Here is a 22,169-nt window from a genome sequence, read left to right as displayed (position 1 = left end):
CTCTCACCTTCAGCCTGAAAACCTTCTCTATGCAACTCCATTTGAAGACTCCAAAATTATGATAAGTGACTTTGGGCTATCAAAGTTGGAAGATGACGGTATGATGGCCACAGCTTGTGGGACACCAGGCTATGTAGGTAAGGACTGTAATATTCCACCCAGTCATGAGTTCCTGTAAAGGCTCCCCACATTTGTGATAATGGTCCCCACTTGAAAACTAGCATACTGCAACTTTTTATTGAATTTTTTTATGTAGTCTTCTACTTCCCGAGAAGATGACCAACCATAATCAATTCATTTCAAGGGGAAATATTGAGAGCAATGCACTGCACTACAAGTCGGGGTTGTACCAGTGGGTGGTTTTGAACTGCACTGACCAGTACTTAATCCTGCAGGAACAAATGGATTATGGTTAAAAGTGATGCTACTGCAAGTGTTTTTGTACTGGTAGCCAGACATTGAATGTTGTACATTAATGGTGCACCTAAATGATCCAGTAAGTATTGTAGAATTGATTGTAGATAAACCAGACACTAAGGCCCGGTTCACACTTGCGGTGGCCCTCCGGAATCGCCGTGCCGGAGCCGCACCGCCTGCAGAACGGACGGAACGGACGCACGGCATAGCAATTAAAGCCTATGCGTCCGTTCACATGGGTCCGTTCTGCAGAACCGGAGCCGGACCGGATCCGGGCCGGATCCGGACTCCGGCCTCCGTTCCAACATGCGCTATTTTTTCATCCGGCCCCTCCGGCAGCCGTATCCGGGGCGGAGCCGGACTGCACCATCCGGCCAATACAAACAAATGGGAACCGGAGGCCGCACAACACACTGGCTGAGAAATCCGGATGTTCTACCCCACTTCCTATGCGGATTTTTGCGGCGATATTGGCTGGGGACACATGGGCAAGCATTTTGGAGTGGAGCAGCACGAGCTGGAGGTGTTGGCAGGATGTTGGCAGCATGTCGGAGGTGGAGGTGAGTGCTAAACAGCAGAGGGCCTGATTCCACAGGTCCCCCTTCTGCTGACCTCCCAGACCCCAACATTATTTTTTTTTTTACGTTAACTTTGCCAAACGGATCCGGATCGCATCCTGATTACCACCTGATGCAACCTGACCGGATCCGGATCGGATCCGGATCAGAACCGTACGGTTCCGATCCGGATCCGGTCCGGATCCGGTCAGGTCATCCGGTCCGTTTGGCAAACAACCGCTAATGTGAACCGGGCCTTAGTGGCATAACGTTTCGGGCTTTATTAAACTTTAAGGTTAAAACATTTACACAGTAAACAATGAATTCTCAGTGGGGAAAAGTACATGTTCAGGCCTGACAGAACTTCCACTTCTTCAGAGGTTCTAGACCAGAGTAGCTACTCTGGTTTAGGGCCTCTGAAGAAGCGGAAGCTTTTCGTTGTGTCAGGCTGGTATCTGTACCACTCCCCACAGTCCTTTCACCATTGTCTGTCTGATGCTTTCTAAAACTGATGTTTAATAAAGCCTGGATTTTTATGTCATTTGGTTTTCAGTCTTCCTACAATCTATTTGGAAACTAGTTTCACCGAAGCTCAGGTAGTAACCAAAGCTTTGTAAAAGTAACCTGCCTGCATTGATTGCCAGCACTTTTGTCTCTATTGTTTTAAAGTGGAATTCATCAAATCAAAGTATGTATAAACAATAAAAATTAGTGTTTCCAAAAGCTTAGTTTCATCTGGCTCTACCTCTTCTTGCTGTCATGAAAGTGCCTGGTCAAGGTGTGTCCATTGTCCTCATACACTCCGATATGCAGGTGTCACACTTCTAGCTCAGTCTCTCCTCTCATGTGACCACTCGGGACAGAAGTGGCTGTTCCCCTGGAGAGCTGTGAGCCCTCCTAGTCACTGCTCCCACAGGCTGGAGCCTCTCACACTTCTGCCTTGGCTTAGATCCTAGCATTAGATTGACTGGGAGGTAGATGGTAGGCATGGTCAGGCAGCTGGCAACTGCTGAGGAGAAAATGTCCTATGAATTGATGCATCTAGTACTTTGCAGATCTTGTAAAATAAAGTAGAAAAGCATTTTACAAAATCGTAGTGGAGTGGTCCTGTTCCCTCTATTTGTGCTGATTTGGTGAATATATGGATTATTTTATTTATGGCCAAAATAGAGATATTACAGTGCTGTCTTTGTTAACTTAAACATCTATAACTACAGTAATTCCTCAAACTTATCAATTAGCCATGCATTTAGCAGTGCAGCCATACCCCTTTTCTTACTGTCCTCAGAGGAGCTCACAAACTAAGCCTACCATAGTCATAGTCTAATGTCCTACCATATTATCATTGTGTATTTATATAGCACTGATATCTTCTGCAGCACTGTACAGAGTACAGAGTACAGAGTTTCATAACGTTTAGCTCCATCCACATCTTCACAACTCCTTTTCCCTAAAGAACCTCCAAAATTTGAAACACACTCTGTTGCCCCCAAAATTGGTTGTTGTTTTTTTTGGGCGGGGGAGTTGTCTGTAAATAATCAGCACCAGGTGTCAAATTCCCAAGGTACTAAAATGCTCATGGCTCCTACTTTTAAAGCTATATGAAGTAGATTTTGTCTGTACGGTGTGTGCCCATAACGGAAGATTTCCTCTATTACCTACATGTCATATTGCTGATGTAGTTCTCTCTTATATCTGCAGCCCCTGAGCTCCTTGAGCAGAAGCCATACGGGAAAGCTGTGGACGTGTGGGCTCTTGGCGTCATCTCTTATATACTGTAGGTATCCTCTGCAGCTGATTCCTGTGCTGTCTGAAAAATTCCCCCACTTGCTCCTGGTATTTAAAGGCTGGTTCAGACGGTTGCTGGCATTCATCCACGTCGTTTAGCGCCGGAATCCACCACATCTGCATTGAGATGAATGGTAGAGCTTATCTTAAATCTTTCACCATCAATTGTCAATCGCAGTCAACTTTTTGGAGATGCAACTTGTAGCTTCTACTGTTTGTTGCAACGTGATGAGGGAACAATGGAAACTAGATAGCCAAAAAGTATTTTTGCAACTGGAAAACCAAATGCCACCGCCTGCCATGTGAACTGACCATAGAGTATGAGGCTCCCAATGCATTAAAGATAAGCTAATACAGCTGTTGATCTTATAAACAGAGAGGTAAACATAGACTTATCACACCCCCACCACTTCCCTAGTCATTGATACCAGAAAGAATTCAGAAGCAAAAGATGGAGTTAACCACTTCACCCCAAAGACGTTTTTACCCTAACGGACAAGAGCGATTTCCCCCTTTCAGTGCTCATCCCTTTCATTTGCCAATAGCTTAATCACTACTAATCACAATGAAATGATCTATATCTTGTTTTTTTCGCCACCAATTGGGCTTTTTGGAGTTGATATTTGTTTTCAGTAATTACTTTATTTACTATGCACTTTAAAGGGAAACACAAGGAAAAAATGAAAAAATACACTATTTCTCCAATTTCATCCCCTATAGTTTTAATATTAACACTGCTACTGTGCAAAAAACCCACACATTTTATCTGCCTATTTGTTCTGGTTACAAGATTTTAATGATGTCCCTAGTACACTTAGTGGTGACAATATAGTATTGGAAATAAAGGTGTCTTTTTTTTTTTGGTGTTTTTTTTTCACGTGCACGAACGAGCACAGCGGCAGCAGCACTGTCTGACTTATAAAAACGTCCTGGAGCCATTAAGAGGCTCTAGCAGGATGTTTTTATATGTCAGGTTGTCATAAAGTGGTTAAAACTCATTCTCAGTAGGGGGGAAAAATAAATAAATATATATATATATATATATTTATATATATATAATTCTTTTTTTTTTTCTTACATAGATCTGTACATCAGTCCTGAAAGAAGGACGTATGAGGAAGAAAGAGGAACAGAGGGATTTAGTTCCCAAAGAGGGACTGTCTCTCTGAAACTAATATAATTACCGGGAGTTCTTTTGGTAGCAGTAAAAAAAAAAGGGCGCCAGCGGCTATTGAACAAAAAGGGCGCCGCCATAGACTCTAATGCAATTATTGTTAACACAGCAAAAAAAGCAGAAAAAGGGCGCCCGATAAATATCGCTACCAAAATTAGAACATTACAGTTTTTGATGTATGTTATCGTTTTAGAAGCTTGCAACATTATAGTTTTTGTCATATTATTTTGTTGTTTGTTATCACAGATATTATCGTTTCTGCAGAGGGAGTGGTTAGGGTTAGGCACCACCAGGAGGAGTGGTTAGGGCTAAGCATTACCCGGGGGGGGCGGTTAGAGTTAGGCAACACCCGGGGGGTGGGTGTTTAGGTTAAGGCACCATCAGGGGGGTGGTTAGGGTTAGGCACCAACAGGGGAGTGGTTAGTTTTAGGCACCACCAGGGGAGGGTACTGTGTGAGAGTAGATGTGGGTTAAGCTTTATTGTTAAAGTACATTACGATTTTTAACATTAATACATTTTCCTTATCAACTCCTGACTTTTTTTTGAAACTGTATTTATTGTTAACCACTTTCGTTAGCGATGTTAATCGTTATTGAGATTTCGCTATCCACCGGCACCATTTCATCATCCAGCCGGGCCCTTTTTTCATGGCGCACTTTTTTCATGCACGCATTCTTTTTACCAGGTAGATTATTGTTTTTAGCACAATTGTTTGATAAATACAACTAACTAGAAAGGTCCAGACTCCTCAAATGGCCCAGCCGTTTTCCTGAAATATTCTATTGAATGATAGGGGTTGTGCAGACGGAAATACATTGTAATCTTTCCCTGTGGAATAATGCCTTGTTTTCTTGCTGTAACAGACTGTGTGGGTACCCACCTTTCTATGACGAGAACGACTCAGAACTCTTCAACCAAATCATAAAAGCAGAGTATGAATTTGACTCTCCGTATTGGGATGATATTTCTGAATCGGGTAAATAAACATTTATTCTTGTGCTTCAATATAAATGCCTTCCAATTCTGCTTGTGGGAAGTGTATCTGGGTAATATAGTGCCTATGGCAAACACTGAAATTGCACCCCCCCCCCCCCCCCCTCCTGGCCAGAGACCCCTTCCTCTCTAAAACCAGCATCCTTTCTCATGTACATTTGTTATAGTTGCCTTTGTTTCTTGGCTCAGGATATTGCCGAAGTTTCGGAAATATTTCTTCTTATTTCCTTTGTACTCTATTCCCCTCCTTTAACACCTAACACTAACCCTTCACTCCGATCCCAACAATCCCATCTTTACTCCTAATACGAACTTCCCCCTCTCCACTCCTAACACTAACCTTTCCCCTCACATTTACAGCTAAGGAGTTTGAGTACGGGATATGGATTAAGACCATACAGGGCCCCAGGAAGACCAATTAATGTGTACCCCACCTTTTCTCTCCGTGTTTACTGGTTGAAAGGCTGTTAAAGGGGAACTGAAGCGAGAGGTATATGGAGGCTGTCATGTTTATTTCCTTTTAAGCAATACCAGTTGCCTGGCAGCCCAGCTGATCCTCTGCCTCTAATACTATTAGCCATAGGCCCTGAACAAGCATGCAGCAGATCAGGGGTTTCAGTGGTTCAGACTTTAAAGTCAGATCTGACAAGACTAGCTGCATGCTTGTTTCTGGGTTTATTCAGATACTACTGCAGAGAAATAGACCAGCAGGGCTGCCAGGCAACTGTTATTGATTAAAAGGAAATAAACATGACAGCCTCCATATACCTCTCTCTTCAGTTCCCCTTTAAGGCAAGTTGGAATGTCTCAGTCCAACAAGCAATGGGAGACCACTATTCAATACTGACGGAGAGGCAGTTTAACTTTTACCTGTAGGCCGCACTACTATTGTAAGACAATTTGTTGTCCCTAGATACCAGAATTAAGTAGCTGGGTTACCTAAATACCAGAGTTTAAAATACCCTAGATACATAAATTGAGAAGCCATGATCCCTAGATATTATAATTAAGTAGCCATGTGCCTTAAATAAATAGTCACATGATTTCAGATAAAAGAATCAAATATTTCCATTCCTCCAGATAAAAGAATTGACTAGTCACATGCCTCCAGATAACGCAGCCAGTAGTCACATGCCCCCCAATAAAAATATTAATAAGGCACAAGTATCCAGATAAAATAATTAAGTAGTCACACACCTTCAGATAAAATAATCAAGTAGCCAAGTGAGTCAAGATAAAATAATTAAATAGCAAAGTGCGCCCTATATACCGTATTTTTCGGACTATAAGACGCTCTGGACTATAAGACGCACCCAGGTTTAGAAGACAAAACTCAGGGGAAAAAAAATTCTACTAAACCTGGTGCCTCCATGGTCTAGGGGCGTCTTATGTTTAAGCCCTGGGTAACGTGCATAGTGTGTGGAAGCCAGTTATTACTCCACAGTTTCAGCTGACTGGGATGGAAATGGGAAAGTAGGAAAGGGAGACCCACAGCACAGAAGGATTAGTTGAAAAGCATACTAATCAGCATATCAGCTGATCAGCATATCAGCATAGTATACAGTATGACTGAGTGATCAAATACTATATATATATATATATATATATATATATATATATATATATATATATATATATATATATAGTAAAGCCCTACAAATCATGTTCAAAGATGCTGCAGTATAACAAATGAAAATACAGTGCACATAATAGAATTGAAAGTATCCAGTAAAAGTGGTAGGGTGTACTGTGCAGTGTGAGAGTCACCCAGCCAGTCCTAATTGCACTTGTTTGCCATTATTATTGCTATAAAAAATGTACGGTAAGTGTAGCAAGGGTGAGGTGGGGAAAGAGGACAGGATCCTTTTGTTACTTACAGCTTCCCGGATTATTCTGGCGGTGGAGTGCGCCGCGGATCACGTGGTGTGGGTCCGTTAAGGAATCGGCATGACCATCGGCTTATTTCCTTCATCCCCCTGTGTCCTGCTCCCGGTGTCTATGGGTCCCCCTCCCTGTGTCGCGCTGCTCTCGGTCCCCATGTCCGCGTATATACAGTATACACGCTGCAGCCACGCGGCCATCAATAGCAACAAGCCACGCATGTTTGGGTGCCATCTTCCAATCAGGTGCGGGGGCGCTGCCCCAGACCGCCAATCACACAGCTCATTGTTCCCTTCTTCCGGCCCGCTGGTCTCGAAGGCGGGACCACAGGTCCATCATTGCGGCGAATCACTGTGCAGTGAAGGGAGCAATGAGCTGTGTGATTGGCGGTCTGGGGCAGCGCCCCCGCACCTGATTGGAAGATGGCACCCAAACATGCGTGGCTTGTTGCTATTGATGGCCGCGTGGCTGCAGCGTGTATACTGTATATACGCGGACATGGGGACCGAGAGCAGCGCGACACAGGAAGGGGGACCCATAGACACCGGGAGCAGGACACAGGGGGATGAAGGAAATAAGCCGATGGTCATGCCGATTCCTTAACGGACCCACACCACGTGATCCGCGGCGCACTCCACCGCCAGAATAATCCGGGAAGCTGTAAGTAACAAAAGAATCCTGTCCTCTTTCCCCACCTTACCCTTGCTACACTTACAAATGCACAGAGAGGAGAACACGGGGATGGAGGGGAGACGGAGAACAATACCTATTAAATACATGAGCAGGTCCAAACAATACCTTCGGACTATAAGACGCACTGACTTTTTCTCCCCACTTTTGAGGGAGAAAAAGTGCGTCTTATAGTCCGAAAAATACGGTACATAAATTAACCTCCTTGCCGGTTATCCCGAACTCAGTTCGGGGTAACCTACGCAGGAGGATTTCTCAGGCCCCGCTGGGCCGATTTTCATAATTTTTTTTCCTACACGCAGCTAGCACTTTGCTAGCTGCGTGTAGTACGCGCTCGCCGCTGATTCGCCGCTACCCGCCGCGCTGCCCCCGCCCCAGACCCCTGCGCAGCCTGGCCAATCAGTGCCAGGCAGTGCTAAGGGGCGGATCGGGATTTCCTCTGACGTCACAACGTCCATGACGTCGGTGACGTCATCCCGCCCGGTCGCCATCGCGACCGGGGAATCCCTGTAGGAAATCCCGTTCTGAACGGGATTTCCTGCTTACTCTGATCGCCAAAGGCGATCAGAGTGGGGGGGGGGGGGGGGATGCCGCCGCTCAGGGCTCACTACCTGATTTTAAAAAAATAAAAAATTAAAAAAAAGTGCTGCGCTGCCTCCTTGCCGGATTAATTAGACCGGCAAGGAGGTTAAGTAGCCATGTTCAACAGATAACAGAATAATCTGATCTGAGGTCTGAGTGATGGGGAGCACAGGGGCAGGCATGGTGGCGCAGCACAGGGGCAGGTATGGCACCCATGGCACAAGCCATGCCTGTACCCCTCTAGATACGCCACTGTCTGCTCGGCTTATATACCTGCAGTGTGACCAGCTGGTATCATCAGAATCTAAACCTTTTTCTTATGCGAGGCATTAATGAACGGGTTCCTTCCTGTCATCTTTGCTGTGTGACTCAATACTGGATGTTCCCATTATCACATGTCACATGTGGTTTTTAAGCCAAGTGGTTTAAACTCACTTAACACTTATAAGGGGGGAACAGAAAACCTTCCTGGATGCTGCCAGAGTCGTGAAATTCTTCTCTAATGAAGGTTTAAGGCAGAAAAATCGAGATCTTGGCTGGATAAAAAAAATGAAATAACGAGATCCCCGGGGAACTGAGGTGTCCTGTGTTATCCTTGTTGGCTATTACAGATTCTTTTATGGAAGCCGGAGACACAGGAAGCCAGTCCCCGGGGAGAGAAATACATCGCCTGACGGAGGAACATAAATTGTTACTGATATTTTACATTGCGGGAGATAGTTCTCACTTTTCCCATCTATTCCATTACAGCTGTCAGTTTTTTATCTGACCGTAGTAATTAGACTTTATAATCCGAATCAGATAAATTGATCTGTTAGGTTGGCCTAGAGATCAGATATCTCCATTAATGGGACAGCCGTGGAGACAACTATATTTCAATTGAGGACATAACATTTTGATAATCAGTGACCAATTTTACCACCTCCATGTAGTATAAGGGCCAACAGTTCCTGAATATGGACAGATTGTGTAGGTTAGCTCTAATACTACATGGAAGTTGTAAAATTGGCCAATGATTGGCCAATAAAAACTGGATGTGGTGATACAGCTCCCATAGCATTTAATTTGGCTGCTACAGAACCAAAGAGCAGGAGGAACTCAACCCTCATAAACAAGCTGGATGGTTCTCGGTCAAGGTCACAGGTCAGGGCCGTGTCTGCTGAGAATCTAGTGTGTGTATGGTGGCTCCAATCTCCGTAATGCATTTCTGGGAGATTCAGAATCAGAATAATCTTGGCCAAGCAAAGAACAGAGGCGCCAAAAGTATAAGATTAGATTAAATGAGCTTAAAAACCAACTTAAATGGCAAGATTAAAGCGGAATATAACCCTGCATTTCAACTTTGCTTTAAAACATTAGGCTCCGCACCCACCGCACCATCCACAGACACCTATGGTATGTGTTATCAACTTTTTGCATGGACAATGTTTTGTATTTGTCTACGATTTTAACAAGTTGGGATTAAAGTGTATGACAGCAGTGCCGGCGCTCTCCTCTTTCTTTATGCATATGGATGTCACTTTTTGCCTGAGCACGCTGAGGATCTATAACGCACACACCTTTATATAGGACTGTGTTGTCTCTCCCTCCCTCCTCCTTCCCTGGATAAGAGGACGGCTCCTGCAGTGCCAGCATTCCTTCTCCCTGTTTCTACAGTATATTATATGCAACCAGCATTTTTTTTTTACTACACCAGCATTGGAAGGGTTACACAGTTCAATTTCTGCAGACGCATCCGAAGCTGAAATAGATACATTTTGTTTACATAAATGTATCTAAGTGTTGAATGTGACTCACTCTCTCTGACTGAGAAGGAGCTTGGAGGGCGGTAAGACCACCACTTGCTCCTTCAATTTTGCCATTTAAGTTGGTTTTTAAGCTCATTTAATCTAATCTTATACTTTTGGCGCCTCTGTTCATTGTATACAATTTTGAGTCCACCCTTGGTGGAGGGTTGCTACCCTTTCTTCCTGTCTACGGAGAGCGACTTTTTAATCCTGAGTGGGGAAAGGACAATCTCCCCACCTGCCTTTACAGTGGTTGCCTGCTGGTGACCCCGACTTGTGAGTATCTAGCAATAAAAACTTATTGCCACCTTGTCAAGTAAAAATTACACTATTGGGGCTCTTGGTGTTCCCTGTTTTTATCTCTTGGCCAAGCAAAGGCCAAGTCCATTGTTCTTATTACTCCTTCCCTTCTGTTGTGCACCACGTGTTGTCCCCTCTCCCTGCACCATAGCAACAGATCGCATTGTTTGCCTGTAGGCTATTATGGTGTCTGTACAACCCCGTGAATTATCGCCCAAGGGACCATGTCCTGATCCCTGTGGATGACAGAACTCGTACATATGTAGTCACTCCACATTCACTCAGAGCCTCGTCACTACCACAGTATGCGTACAACTCCTTGCAGAGCCACATGGTCACTGCTATCCACATGGCCGAGTACAGTTTTCTGTTTTATGGAGAAGGGAGGGGGTACGATTACGTAACAGCCGGCTGTGGGAGTTTTGAAGGAAGTTCCTGCAAGCGCATAGTTTTTGTCTCCGATAGGGGGTGGCGTTTTTAACTATAACACTGATCACACGTTCACATAATCACTTGCCTGATGTTGGCCACCATTGATAACTACTTTCAAATTCTAAACTTTAGATACAAGTATCTTTGAAATGAACTTACAAGCTACTTGTAATGATTGGTGTCAGCAAGCACCGCTATTTCTGATTATTGGTGATCTGCAGTATCACCAATAATACAGATGCTATACCTGATTATATGGTGATCTGCAGAATCACCAATAATGCAAATATAGCGTGACACGATACAATCGTACGCAAGAGGGTGCTGGGTACAATAGAGTATCTCTATAGGGCACAGAGATACAACCTCCAGCAAGCTGGAACAGCAGACAATAATAATATACAGTGTAAATTCAAGTCTGTGGAAATATCCACCACACCGTAATTCCTCAAAGGTGTGGTTACCTCTGAATGGGAACCCTGTGTGTGAGACCCTCCAAAAGACGGAGTGGAGGAGTCTCGGCCTCTAGCAGCAAGGGTTTGCTAGTGGCGGTCGTCTCAAAGAGGCAAGCCTCTGATAGAACCCTACAGTGGGAGACGTTCCACTGAAGGGAGAAAGGTCAGACAAAATGAGGTTCGGCAAAAGATCAGGCGGCAGCAGTACAGAAACGTGAGACAAGAGAATAGTCGGAAACCACGCCAATAGTCGATAACGGTACGGGCTGGCGAAGTACAAAATCAGAAAGCAGAGGAATAGTAAAGGCAGGCACAGAATCATACACGATAATTCAAACAGTGATAATATGTGTATATATTGGCGATAAACCAATATATAACACAATATCAGAGACAAGGCTGACTAGGTCTGAGTGCTGACACAGGGTATCGCAAACACAGACGAAGTGTGACTGAAAAGCACTTCCTTATATACTGCCTGGGAGAGAAGTCTCCACCCCAGGCAGCAACCAATCAGAGCAGGCTAAAATGTCAGCTAATCTCCAGGTCAGCTGACATGCTTCCTAAGAGTATAAAGGCGTGTCTGTCGGGCGCGCCCGCCCCCTAGAGGCAAGATGGCAGAGTCCTGGTGAGCAGCATGCTGGTGAGTTTGGAGCAGAGTGCTCGGACGGGTTTGCGCAGCGGATGCGGACGAATTTCCGCATCCCGCATTGGAAAGTCCGCTTGCCGGATTGGATGCGACCATATTTCCGCAATCCATCCGGTGTTGCGGATTTTTCGTTACAGTACCCCTCCCTCTAGGCGTGGACTCCGGACACGTCCCACCTGGCCTGTCAGGATGGAGCTCATGGAACCATCTCCTTTGGTTATCTGCATGTAAATCACCTGCTTTGACCCAACATCTTTCCTCTAAACCGAATCCTCTCCAATGCACCAAATACTGCACTGAGCCCTGAACTCGTCTGGAGTCCAAAATTTCCTCGACCTTCCATTCGGGCTCACCATCAACCATGACAGGGTGAGGAGGGGGGGAATCCACCTGAACAGCCGGCTTCAGGAGCGACACATGAAAGGCTTTCCCCACCCTTAGAGAATGCGGTAAATTGACTCTGTAAGTAACCCGGTTAACCCTTTTCGGAAATTGGATATGGTCCAATATACCTGGGCCCCAGTTTCGCCGATGGCTGTCTCAGAGCTATATGACGAGTTGATACCCAAACTTTGTCCCCTGGTTTAAACTCCCGCTCCGCACATCTTCTCTTATCTGCCTGCCTCTTTTGCATGCAAAAAGCCTTTTTTAGATTCTCTCTGACCTTAGCCCAAATCCTCTTAAAAGATTCCTGCCACTCCTCCAGAACAGGGAACGGAAAGACCGTCACTGGCTAGGGAGAAAATTTGGGGAACTTCCCATTGACTATCTGGAAAGGCGCATAACCAGAGGACTCATTCCTGAGATTGTTATGTGTGAATTCAGCAAATGGTAGAAAGTCCGCCCACTGATGTTGGGTGTCCGCCACATAACATCTCAGGAACTGTTCCAAGGACTGATTGATCCTTTCTGTCTGACCGTTGGTCTGCGGATGGTAACCTGATGAAAAAGACAACGACATACCCATCCCTTTACAGAAGGCCCACCAGAACCTGGAGACAAACTGGACCCCTCTGTCCGAGACAATATTTTCCGGAATACCGTGTAACTTAAATATATTTTGAATAAAAAGATCTGCTAATTTTTTAGCAGAGGGGAAACCACTCAGGGACACAAAGTGAGCCATCTTACTGAATCTGTCAGTGACAACCCAAATGACCGTCTTTCCATTGAAAACTGAAAGTTCTCCTACAAAGTCCATGGTAATGTGCGTCCATGGCTCCTGAGGGGAGGGCAGAGACTGTAAAGTTCTGACTGGAGCTAGTCGGGAGGGTTTGCTCCTGGCACAGACGGTACAGGTCTTGACAAATTCTCTGCAATCTGATTGTAATGATGGCCACCAGACAGACCTTCCCAACAACTCTTGGGTTCTGGTGATGCCCCGATGTCCAGCATTCTTGTGTCCATGAGACAACTGCAACACCTTGGGGCGCAAGACACAAGGAACGTATAGAACCCCTTCTGGTTTCCCTTCTGGGACTTCCAATTGGAAAGGACTTAGAAGGCTAGTAAGGTCTTCAACTATTTCAGTGGCTGCCAGGATGATCTCTTTTGACAAGATACTTTCTGGGGAAGGGGTTGGAGCAGTTTCGGGTTCAAAACAACGAGAAAGGGCGTCTGCTTTGACGTTCTTACTCCCTGGTGTAAATGTAATTTTGAAATTAAAACGGGAGAAAAAGAGAGCCCATCTAGCCTGTCTGAGGGTGAGTCTTTTAGCCTTATCAATGTACTGTAGGTTTTTATGATCCGCGTATACAGTTATTACATGCTCTGCCCCCTCTAACCAATGGCGCCATTCCTCAAAAGCAAGCTTAATGGCCAACAATTCCCTGTTCCCAACATCATAATTTCTCTGGGCAGGAGAGAATTTTCTAGAAAAGAAAGTACAGGGATGAAGTTTGTCCTGAATTCCTGAACGCTGAGACAATACTGCTCCCACTCCAACCTCTGAGGCATCCACTTCCACTAAGAATAGATAAGCAACATCTACATGACGTAATATGGGAGCAGAACAGAAAGTTTCTTTTAGAGAGGAAAATGCTGCACATGCCTCTTTTGACCAATGAGAGACATCAGCCCCCTTCTTAGTCAAGTTAGTAAGTGGAGACACCACAGAAGAGAACCCCTTGATAAACTTTCTGTAGTAGTTTGCGAATCCCAAGAATCTCTGTAGTGCTTTAAGCCCATATGGTTGTGGCCATTCCCTTACAGCAGAGACCTTTTTGGGATCCAGGGACAACCCTGTAATGGAGATTACATATCCCAGAAAGGCAATCTCCTTTACCTCAAAAACATACTTTTCTAGCTTTGCGAATAATTGATTTTCTCTAAGTTTTTGCAACACATACTTAACATGTTTGCGATGTTCAGTGAGATTTTTGGAAAATATTAGGATGTCATCCAAATATACTATTACAAAGTGACCCAGTACCTCCCTGAAGATTTCGTTAACGAACTCCTGGAAGACTGCAGGAGCGTTACACAACCCAAAGGACATCACCAAGTACTCGTAATGCCCCTTGGAAGTGTTGAATGCCGTTTTCCATTCATCTTCTTCCCTGATATGGATCAAATTGTAGGCTCCTCTCAAATCTAACTTAGTAAAAACAGAAGCCTCGGAAACCTGTGCAAATAAATCATCGATTAGCGGTAGTGGATACCGATTCTTAATTGTGATCTTATTTAGACCCCTGTAATCGATACAGGGGCGCAAACCTCCATCTTTTTTCTGAACAAAGAAGAATCCCGCCCCCACAGGAGATCTCGAAGGGCGGATGAAACCCTTCTGTAATTTTTCTTGAATGTACTCATCCATGGCCAATTTTTCTGGGGACGAGAGGTTGTATAGGTGGCCCCTGGGAGGCATGGTTCCTGGCTTCAAATCTATAGGGCAGTCAAATGGTCTATGCGGGGGTAGTTGATCTGCTGCCCTAGGACAAAAGACATCAGAATATTCCTGATATTGTGGAGCTACTCCTTCCACTTCAACCTTAGTAGAACACACGGCTATCTTCTGTAAACAATGCTGTGAACAATAAGGTGACCGAGTAGTCAACTGCCCATTCCCCCAATCAAACTGAGGCGAATGTAACCGTAACCAAGGTAACCCTAATATTACCATAGAGGTAGACATCTTTAACACAAAAAACTGGATGATCTCCTTGTGCACAGCTCCTACTTGCAGCGAGAGAGGAGATGTCTGGCACAGTGGGGACTTTCCTTGCAAAGGGGTGTCGTCAATTGCTGTAACATACAAATGTTTTTCTACCGGAAGTACAGGGATATTCAACCCTAAAACAAAATTTAAATCTAAAAAGTTAGCAGTCGACCCACAGTCCACAAATGCTGTGGTAGGAAAGTTCTGCCCTTCCCAGTTTAAGGAGCAGGGCAATAATATTTTCTCTTGTTTAGGAGGTGAAACTACTCCACTTAGGGTGGTACCTCCAGCCACACCTAAGCTAAGGAGTTTCCCGACTTCCTACCACAGTTTTGTGCAATGTGGCCCTTTTCTCCGCAGTACATGCAGAGACCCTCTTTGCGTCTCCTTGACCTTTCAGCCTCCGTGAGGCGCCCGTGACCTAGCTGCATAGGTTCTTCAGTCTCCACTGCTGCCGAACTACAAGCACCTGAAGCCCTAGAGTACATAGGGTACTTGCCTTTTTTATTGTACCTCAGACGTCTATCTATTTTAATAGATAGTGTTATATCTAGATCTTTGGGTTCTGGGTGACTAATCATCACATCAGTAACTGCCTCTGACAACCCATCTAGATATCTGTCCAGGAGTGCATATTTTTCCCATCTAGAGGAGACTGCCCACTTCCTAAACTCCGACGCATACTCCTCTGCGGTACTGCGTCCCTGTTTAAGGTTTTTGAGTTTGCGTTCGGCCATGGCGGCACTATCTGGATCATGGTAGATGACCGCCATGGCCTTAAAAAACTCATGGACAGAAGAGAGAGCAGGATGCTCATCAGGTAAGCCGTAAGCCCAGGTCTGGGAGTCGGCATGCAATAGGGTCTTGATGAAAGTAACCTTCTGCGCCTCGGTTCCCGAGGACACAGGTCTCATCTGAAAATAAGATAACACTCTGTGGCGAAAGTTCTGGAAATCTGCCCTAGCGCCTGAAAATCTCTCAGGAATATTCATTTTAGGCTCACTAGGAGCCGGGGGAGGTAGAACGTTAAGTGGCGGTTGCAGCCTCTGGACAGTCTAACGAATGGTGTCAGCAAGCACCGCTATTCTGATTATTGGTGATCTGCAGTATCACCAATAATACAGATGCTATACCTGATTATATGGTGATCTGCAGAATCACCAATAATGCAAGTATAGCGTGACATGATACAATTGTACACAAAAGGGTGCTGGGTACAATAGAGTATCTCTATAGGGCACAGAGATACAACCTCCAGCAAACTGGAACAGCAGACAATAATAATATACAGTGTAAATTCAAGTCTGTGGAAATATCCACCACACCGTAATTCCTCAAAGGTGTGGTTACCTCTGAATGGGAACCCTGTGTGTGAGATCCTCCAAAGGACGGAGTCTCGGCCTCTAGCAGCAAGGGTTTGCTAGTGGCGGTCGTCTCAAAGAGGCAAGCCTCTGATAGAACCCTACAGTGGGAGACGTTCCACTGAAGGGAGAAAGGTCAGACAAAATGAGGTTTGGCAACAGATCAGGCGGCAGCAGTACAGAAACGTGAGACAAGAGAATAGTCGGAAACCAAGCCTATAGTCGATAACGGTACGGACTGGCAAAGTACAAAATCAGAAAGCAGAGGAGTAGTCAAGACAGGCACAGAATCATACACGATAAATCAAACAGTAATAATATGTGTATATATTGGCGATAAACCAATATATAACACAATATCAGAGACAAGGCTGACTAGGTCTGAGTGCTGATACAGGGTATCACAAACACAGACGAAGTGTGACTGAAAAACACTTTCTTATATACTGCCTGGGAGAGAAGTCTCCACCCCAGGCAGCAACCAATCAGAGCAGGCTAAAATGTCAGCTGATCTCCAGGTCAGCTGACACGCTTCCTAAGAGTATAAAGGCGTGTCTGTCAGGCGCGCCCGCCCCCTAGAGGCAAGATGGCAGAGTCCTGGTGAGCAGCATGCTGGTGAGTTTGGAGCAGAGTGCTCGAACGGGTTTGCGCAGCGGATGCAGACGAATTTCCACATCCCGCGTTGGAAAGTCCGCTTGCCGGATTGGATGCGACCATATTTCTGCAATCCATCCGGCGTTGCGGATTTTTCGTTATACTACTGTCATAGATTTACATTGGTTACGTTTTTCATGGACTCTCCTTGTTGTGTAAACCTTCATGCACTCTCCTTGTTGTGTAAAACGCGGGGACCTTGAGAGGATCGGGAAAGCTTTATAGGCTTCCCTCTCCTTAGGTAAACGTATCAGTTCATATTTTAATCTGGTTTCTACTTGGACATAGGCTTTTATGATTTTCCAGCTTTCTGGATTTCTTGTGAACAAATTCTCCAAAGTTGTTTTTGCAGCATAGTATCTGTCAGTGATCAACTGGTATTAACTGTGGCCCATGTTTGTGTCCCTGAACTAATTTCCTGTTATCTGCCTTTGCAGCCAAAGATTTCATCCGACATCTGCTGGAGCGGGAGCCGGAGAAGAGGCTGACCTGTGAACAAGCTCTGCAGCATCCATGGTGAGATGGCCACACTCATTGCTTATCTGCTGCTCTACCTGGATGGGAGGGGGGGGGGGGGAATTACAAATTCTGATTAATACACTTAACACATAATTAACCATATTGGGAAAGCTAATAAAACATAACTTTTATTCAAAAAGTAAGAAAAAGCGCTGAGCTGTTATATTGAAATTAATTGACCAAAACGAGGGCAGGATCAAAATTAGTTCTGGATCCTCATGTGTTTATAATTAAAAAACATAAAAAACACCTAGTGGAACCAGGATCACTGTACTCCCAAATAAATTCTACTATTTACATTAAAACACCCCACCAATCCAACATGTTTCACCCCCCCCTTAATTAGAGGCTTCATCAGGGGTAAAAAGTGCCCAGTGCTATGGGTGCAAGTGCATAGTGCAAAAACAGCATTCAATAATACATTTCAATATATATATAGTACATTTCAATATATAGTGACAAGACAATATACTTTGTACAGCGCTGCAGAAGATGTCGGCGCTATATAAATACTAAATAATAATAATAATGTATATATACAATCAATCATAGCGACGTGCTTTCATGCTCTATTAGCATGGTTAGTACTGCTGATAGAGCATTAGAGCATGTCACCCCATTTTACCTGCTACTACATTACCTTTTGTCCACCCTTGATGGAAGAGTGTTACCTCTTATTTCCTCATGTCACACGGCTGTCCTCAGTACAGCGCTGCCGTAGATCGCAACGCTGTACAGAGTAAATAGACGGTAGTTTTGCCGTCTAACAGTCATTCAAGCGGAGATGCGCGCGCATCGTTTCGTGCGATCTCCTGCAAATCCCCGCCCCTGGTCTAAATGCCAATTGGCGTTAGGCGGTGCTGGGGCTGCCGCCGGGCTCACGCCCATTGGCGTGAGGCAGTCGTTTAGGAGTTAAAGAGCCACTTCTTAACCCAAGTGGGTTAGGTGAGTTCTCCACACCTGCCTTTTCAATGGTTGCCTTTGAGGTAACCCGCGTTTGTGAGTATCACTATACTTTGTCATTTGAGACCACTTTGAAATGATACATAGCACACTATATTGGACTCTCGTTTTTTCCCCTTTTGTGTTTTCTACATACCGTAGTTTTATCCCTCTTGATACTCAACAGAGGTAAATGCAATGATGTGTACTGACAATGCTTAGCTTAGTTCATGGCTTAGTTCAGTCTTGGTGTAGCTACGTAGTACTGATGCCCTGCACTGTGTTGTTCCTGCCTGCCGGGCAGATGCCATTTGCGCTGTTTCAGTATTTACAGCTGCAGACTTCAGTGAGCCATACCCTCCAGCACAGACTGGCCTTCTACTGTATTCTACAAAGGGAGATATCATTGTCACGATTCACTCTTTACTGAGCTCCCATTTTCTGTACCATTCTTAAGGTATTCATACACATATTCAGTTAGCGGTTGATCAGATAAACCATTCATATCTTCTAGATGTAATTGAGATATCTTTCTCAGCTATTTAAATAGTCAAGCATCCCTTTGGTGCCTACACACCGTCACATTTTGTAAACCGCCAGTATCATGACTCGGTCTTTAAGGTTTTAGTGGCCAATGTTTCAAGACCTCTAGGCTAGCAACACATTCTGTTGCTATGGAGTTGGGGAGGAGGGCCAACAGCACAGTCCATAACTGAGGAGCACAGGACGGGCAGGGTAACAAAGCATTCACACAAGATCCACAAGGCTGGTTGCTCATCAATCCACCAAGGGGGGTTGAGAGCCTCGGTACAAACACTATATTCTTAGGCGAGGCGGCCCGTCTCACCCCCTCTAACGGGAAACATCTGGGGTGTGTACAAAGCTTTTGGATATTGAACTCTGCGTCAAGGGGAAGGTGAGAGAAGGTGAGTTTTGGTTAGGGTTAGGCTTCATTTAAGGGGGAGTTAATATTAAATATTAAAAAATACAATGGGAAACACAGAAACTGTGATAGACAGTAGCACTTATTTACTGTTTAGAGACCCATCATGACAGATTACTAAATAACAGCTGTACTGACACTCAATTTTCATTAATGATCCGCTCTAAAGGTGCCCCCTAACAGTACAATTTTCATTGAAGAATCGCCGAGCGATTATATAAATGCGATGAGAAATAAAATGCAGTTGATGCATCTGTTATTTCACCATTAATTAACCAATCTGTACTTCCTAGTTATCACTAGGGTTGCTCTTACTGAGTTGCTGCATACTCGTAGCTACTCTGAATCGAAATTTAAATTAGCCAGCGCTGCCCGTGGGAGAAGGGATGTGAGCTTGCCCATCCCGCCGCTGTTAAACGATGCGCTCTATTCACGTCCCACGTCACGTTCCACATCTCTCCCATGCTCCCTCTTTTTGAGTTGAAGGAGGAAGTATGGGAGTGATGTGGAACGCGACGGGGGACGCAAATCGAGCGCATTGTCTAAAACCCGCAGCATGGGTAAGTTAACACCCTCCTCCCACAGGCAACACTGGCTAATTTAAATTTCGATGCAGTGTAGCTGCGAGTACGTAACTACTCCATAAGAGCATTCCTTTTCATCACAACCAATTATGAAAACTGCTCTGATTGACTAAATTGACGTCAAATGATCACCATTTTAAGGGGTCTACTAATGATACAATCTTTTTTAGCCCAATCTTACCACTTCTATGTAATATGAGAGACTACCTAAAATATCCATTCAAATATATATTTAAATATCCATTCAAAGTGTATTTACTCAGTTTACCCTTCTACTACATGTATTAACCTTACTGCACCTTGTGCGGTATATCTACACCTTTGGAAACTTCAACTGAAGTCCCAGGGATGTAGATATCCGTCTATTACTGCCGCACACTCCCGCTTGCTTCTGCGTGAGTTCTCAACGCTGATCGTTAGAGGGGAGATGAATGAATGGGAACGCAGGTCCCATTCATTAATCTTAGTCCCTGTGTCAATGATCGCCAGCATCAATGAGATGCCTGCAGTCATTGTAATTACGGAAGTAACTCATCCACATATTACCTCCTGTTAGCGTACTATAGCCTTTTTTAATAAAAAACCTACACATACATTTCATATTAACCCCTTACCTCCCACACTCTCCAATAGTTACCCAAATAAAACTTTTGCATAAAAAAATATAATGACAATTAGAAAAAAATACATAGATAGTTACCTTAGATACCGAACTTTTTAAAGCGTATGTCAAGAGGGTATATTAATGTTATTTTTTTAAATGATGGCCTTGTAATTAGTGACGGATGCAAAACTGAAAAATTGCACCTTTATTTCCAAATAAACTATTGGCACTATACATTGTACTAGGCCTAGGGAAATATTTTAAACAATGTAATAACCGGGACAAATGGGCTTGTAAAATGTGTGACTTTTATCTACAGTAGAATAATTTATTTCAAAACTATAATGGCTGAAAACTGAGAATTAATCAATTTTTTCAACTTTTTTCGTATTATTCCCATTAAAATGCATTTAGAATTAAATTAGCATAATGTACCACCTAAAGAAAGCCTAATCGGTGGAGAAAAAAACAATACGAGTGATTACGTTATTGGCGAATTAATGGGAGGAGCGCTGAAAGGTAAAAATTGCTCTGGTCCTTAAAGGACACCCGAGGTGAAAATAAACTAATGAAACTAACAACTGTATCTATCCTCCTTCTCCTAAAAATGACTTTTTAAGATATTACACAGTTTTATTTGGTATTTAAATCTACTTTTTAAGGTTTTACTGTTTTATTGCTTTTTCTCAATGACACATTCATTGAAGTATACCAGAGCTAAAATCTATGAACTATTGACCCTTTTTATGTCTTTCCTGCTCTCAGAAGCCACTTACTGCTGGGAAAGTGTTTTATAGTTGTAATTTCTTATCAGTGAGAATCACACTATAGTCTGACCCAGTCCTGACAGGAACTGCCACTTACATACCTGATATTTAACTCTTTCAGACAGAGAAAGAAAAAAAGGAACACAGAATAGTTATTTGTGTGCTAGGCACTGTACATACACATGTCTATCTCATCATGTCACATGTCACCTCGAGTATCCTTTAAAGTGAACCAGAGACGAAGCTCCCTCATGTATTTTACCATAGAAATCAGTGGGAACATTAGAGAAAACACTTACCCTGCTCTCTGTTCCATCCTCACTGCTAAAAGTGTCTGTTATCTAGCTGAGATAAGAATCCCGGACTGAGCATTGAGTCTGGCTTTGCTATAATGACTCAGCTATAATGATTCCTGAGCAAAGCCAGCAGGGGGCAGGCTTGGACTTGAAGACAGCAAAGAACACAGTCTCAGCTATAATTATTCTGTAGCAAAGCCAGACCGACTGCTTAGTCGGGATTCTTATCTTAGAGGTGATAACAGGCAAATTAAACAGAGAACAATGTAACAAAGAGCAGATTAGGTGTTTACTGTCATGTTCCCACTGATTTATAAGGTAAAATACATGAGGTTGCTTCATCTCTGGTTCTCTTTAAGGGGAAAAAACCCTCAATGGTCAAGTGGTTAAGTAAGATTGGACAAAAAAGATTGCATCATTAGTGGGCACTATTAGATCTGTGAATGTCTCTATCACACATGGCCATTGAAAGCAGTGTGGGTTTTCAGGGCGTGGCACGGGGTAATTGGTAAGCCCAGCAGGGTGCATCAGTCCAGGTGTTCATACTGTATATAGGCTACTTGTTCCCAGACAGATATTTTGTTTTTTTTGAGGGGGTGGCAACTCTGTAATTAGTTATATTTGTACGATTGATAA

The 22,169-nt window shown here is 44.0% G+C and overlaps 1 protein-coding gene across 3 annotated transcripts in view; it reads left to right on the top strand.

Annotated features, from left to right (window-relative positions):
- PNCK (pregnancy up-regulated nonubiquitous CaM kinase) overlaps positions 1 to 22,169 on the top strand; it is a 352,192-nt gene that overhangs the window by 295,455 nt on the left and 34,568 nt on the right. For all 3 annotated transcript variants that reach the window (XM_068248356.1, XM_068248355.1, XM_068248354.1), the window contains 4 exons: positions 14 to 137; positions 2,676 to 2,751; positions 4,801 to 4,913; positions 17,316 to 17,394. In XM_068248356.1, coding sequence (XP_068104457.1) covers positions 14 to 137; positions 2,676 to 2,751; positions 4,801 to 4,913; positions 17,316 to 17,394 — 392 coding nt within the window. The remainder of the gene's footprint in view (positions 1 to 13; positions 138 to 2,675; positions 2,752 to 4,800; positions 4,914 to 17,315; positions 17,395 to 22,169) is intronic.

Source organism: Hyperolius riggenbachi, chromosome 8 (assembly GCF_040937935.1).
Source record: "Hyperolius riggenbachi isolate aHypRig1 chromosome 8, aHypRig1.pri, whole genome shotgun sequence".
NCBI classification, from domain to species: Eukaryota; Metazoa; Chordata; class Amphibia; order Anura; family Hyperoliidae; genus Hyperolius; species Hyperolius riggenbachi.
This window is presented reverse-complemented; position numbering and strand designations above follow the sequence as displayed.